Here is a 3,406-nt window from a genome sequence, read left to right as displayed (position 1 = left end):
CCCCCCATCAATCTTTGTGTCCCTCTCTAATCAGTGTTGTACATTGGGATGGTCTGGGCTGGGGACGGGTGGAAGTGTTGTACACAGATATTTTTGTATTTACCTAAATTATAACTATGAAATTTTATAATTTTATAGTCTGCTTTTTCCCCCCTACTTATCTCAACATTTCCATTATCCTAAATTCTTCCTAAATTTCCTAAATATCTTTCTAAGTGGCTACACAACTCTCCACTGGGTGACTGTCTCAGAGTTTCCTCCTCCGTCTGCCAAACAGGTGGATATTTAGTCTGTGTCCAATTTTGGATTAAGCAGCCTGAGGAGAAAGGGAGAGTCAGATAATTTTATATTCCTATCATTTCTTAACAGAAAGCAAGCCAGATAAAGTCAGATAAAAGTTTGCAGGAACAGTAATGCGGTAGAGATACCAGCTAAAATATGATTAAGCAGCCTGAGGAGAAAGGGAGAGTCAGATAATTTTATATTCCTATCATTTCTTAACAGAAAGCAAGTCAGATAAAGTCAGATAAAAGTTTGCAGGAACAGTAATGCGGTAGAGATACCAGCTAAAATATCATAGTGCAAAGAGCACAACAGGATACATGCCCTTAGATGAGCTCATTGCCATTAGGGGTGGGCAGGGTAGTGCCACCCTACTGCAAGCTTCCCATGGTGCTCACCCTGGGCAGGCCCGGACCCAGAGTAAGGCAGTAAGGCGTAAGAGTGTAAGCCACAGCCCAGGAGTAAGCAGGGAGTTTCCTTGCCTGCTGTTTCGTATTGCCACAGTCATAGCCTCTTCCTTCACAATAAATTTTCTGAAAACTCTATACAGTCCCTGACTGATGATGGCCTGACTTACAGTTTTTCAACTTTATGATGGTGCAAAAGTAACATGCGTTCAGTGGAAACTATACCTCAAGTGCCCACGCTCATTCTTGTTTCACTCTCTGTATAATATTCAATAAATTACATGAGATATTCAACACTTTATTAGGTGATTTTGCCCTGCTGTAGGCTAATGTAAGTGTTCTGAGCATGTTTAAGGTAGGCTAGGCTCAGCTATGATGTTCAGTAGGTAGGTGTACTAAATGCATTTTTGACTTAATGATATTTTCAACTTAAATGGGTTTATCAGGCAGTAGCCCCATCATAAGTCAGGGGACAAGAACTGCAGGAGACAGACAGCACTGGGTAGCCCTAACCTTGGGTGGTACCTTGCAATGAAGTGAGACAAAACTCAAATTCCATTGTAAAAAATAACATTTAAACTGCAGGTGTGGCAATCGATGGAAATAATCATGAAGTCAAAGAAAGGCATATCCAGCTCGTCAAGAAAAGGGGAAAAGTCAAGGCTCTTGATGAAGAACTTTACAGTGAGTGGAAAATGCTCTGAGTTAGAGTGATAAATACAGCCTGGGCACCTTTAAAGTATTTTATCCCAACAGCATTTGAGATGAAAAATATTCATTTATCCAAGGTTGGATAAATAGAAGGAGGGTTAAGCCCATGTTGTAAAAGAGTTTCACAGAATGTGGGCTGGTTTATTTTAGGTGGTGGTGCATGGAGAATTTTTTAATTTTAATAGTTATTACTTATTTTAATTTTCCTGGCAAATGGCACTGCTTTTCTATTTTAGTAGTGAAATATCATTTTCTTTTTAAAGTAAGTTTATTTCAGTTGAGAAGTGAGTTAAGTTACTGTAAACTTCAGCATGGGTGGTGCTTGGGTCTGGCAGACATCCCAGGGTTGGGATGTGCTGTTGGAATAGGTGTTATGTCTTGGTGTAATGATACCACTTCGCCTTAACTGTCCTATGTTAATGCTTATTTTTAAAGTGTGGCAAACTGATTTTTCTTTCATTTAGAACAAGACAGCATGGACTTAAAGGTGGAGTTTGAGACGCATTTTGGCATTGCCCACACACGCTGGGCCACCCATGGGGTCCCCAATGCTGTCAACAGCCACCCACAGCGCTCGGACAAAGGCAACGGTATGTAGTGTGGCCTTGCTCCCCTGTCCCTGATGGCTCTGCCTCACCCTGAACTATGTGTCAGGGTTGATCTTAGCCAGAGCATGTTCCACACCCACGCCTGGCGGAATTCTCAGCCTGCCCTGTCTTTCTGAGAGAACCCAAACATCCCCTCTCCCAAAGCCCTGACTGGTGGCCCTGGGCCTCAGTCAGGAGACAAACTCAGCCTGGCCCCTGGGCTGTGCTGACCCCCATGCATCCACAGGAAAATGATGGCACTTTACCAATGAGTGCTGCTGGCTCCTCCAAACACAGCCTTTGAGTGGGATACAGCAGAGAGAGGGACTGAAGGGCCTGGGCACTGTTCCTCCCCAAGAGACTGAAGTGTTCCAGAAGCCCGAGCCCTCAAGGGCAGGATGGGGTTCCTTCCTCATCCAGCTAAACCCACCTCCCTTTCCTGCAGGGAGTGACCCAGAGAGGGAGTAGGTGGCAGCACTGATCTTGGTTCATTCTGAGGAGGCTGTAGGGAGGCCGCAGCAGCCAAGGGGTTAAGATTTGGAGAAACAGAGGTTGCAACTGGCAGCCCAGGAGCTCTTCCCAGAAGAGCCCTCAACTCAGCTCACTTCATGTTTTTGAAAATTAAGAATTATTGTTCATAGAAGTCCAGACTTCTGGCATCCCTTGAAAAACTGGAAGACAGGGAAATACTGGGCTCACATTACCCCAGGTACCACTGATCATCAGTGGACCAAGGTCACAGAGTGGGCACGGTAATGGCTATGGCAGTCTTTGGTGGGTTGGGGGTTCTCCAGTTCTCCCAACTGCTCCCTCATGCCAGCCCCAGCTCATAGCCCATGCCCCTCTCCTGGGCACCCAGGAGAGTTCTTCATGCCATGGTTCTCATACATGACACCCCCAGCCCCCTCTCATGGGGGAAAGACTGGTAGGTCTGGAGCTCCCAGTGGCAGCTCTCAGGGGCTCTGTGGTCAGCTCCCAGGGTGCTGGAACCTCCTGCAGTAGGACACAGTAAGCATAAAAGATGGAGAGAGGATTTAATCCCTAACTCCTCCCAGGCCTCCAAGGCCAAGCACGAGTCTTTGACATAATCCAGGCTTTTCAGTGGGTCCCCACTCTGGGTCAGGCCCAGTCAGGTCAGAAGCCCCTGCTCATCCACACCTGGACATGACTTAGAGACGGTGTCAAGCGAAGAGAATGATTTCTGGAGTCGACAGGGCCCCACACCCTGAGACATCCCCTGGCAAATGATACTACTTTTCTATTTAAGTAGTGAGGTCAGGTCAGAAGCCCCTGCTCATCCACACCTGGACATGACTTGGAAGACGGTGTCGAGCGAAGAGAATGATTTCTGGAGTCGGCAGGGCCCCACACCCTGAGACATCCCCTGGCAAATGATACTACTTTTCTATTTAAGTAGTG

General features: G+C 46.4%; 1 protein-coding gene across 1 annotated transcript in view; it reads left to right on the top strand.

Moving 5' to 3' along the window:
* LOC103605883 (glutamine--fructose-6-phosphate aminotransferase [isomerizing] 2-like) overlaps positions 1–3,406 on the top strand; it is a gene marked incomplete at its 3' end in the record, with an annotated part of 35,681 nt that overhangs the window by 22,381 nt on the left and 9,894 nt on the right. The window contains exons 3-4 of the mRNA XM_008590484.1: positions 1,275–1,373; positions 1,865–1,990. Of these exons, the coding sequence (XP_008588706.1) occupies positions 1,275–1,373; positions 1,865–1,990 (225 nt within the window). The remainder of the gene's footprint in view (positions 1–1,274; positions 1,374–1,864; positions 1,991–3,406) is intronic.

Source organism: Galeopterus variegatus, unplaced genomic scaffold, assembly GCF_000696425.1.
Source record: "Galeopterus variegatus unplaced genomic scaffold, G_variegatus-3.0.2 Scaffold6138, whole genome shotgun sequence".
NCBI classification, from domain to species: domain Eukaryota; kingdom Metazoa; phylum Chordata; class Mammalia; order Dermoptera; family Cynocephalidae; genus Galeopterus; species Galeopterus variegatus.
Note: the sequence above shows the minus strand (reverse complement) of the source record. Positions and strands in the feature narration are given on the sequence as shown.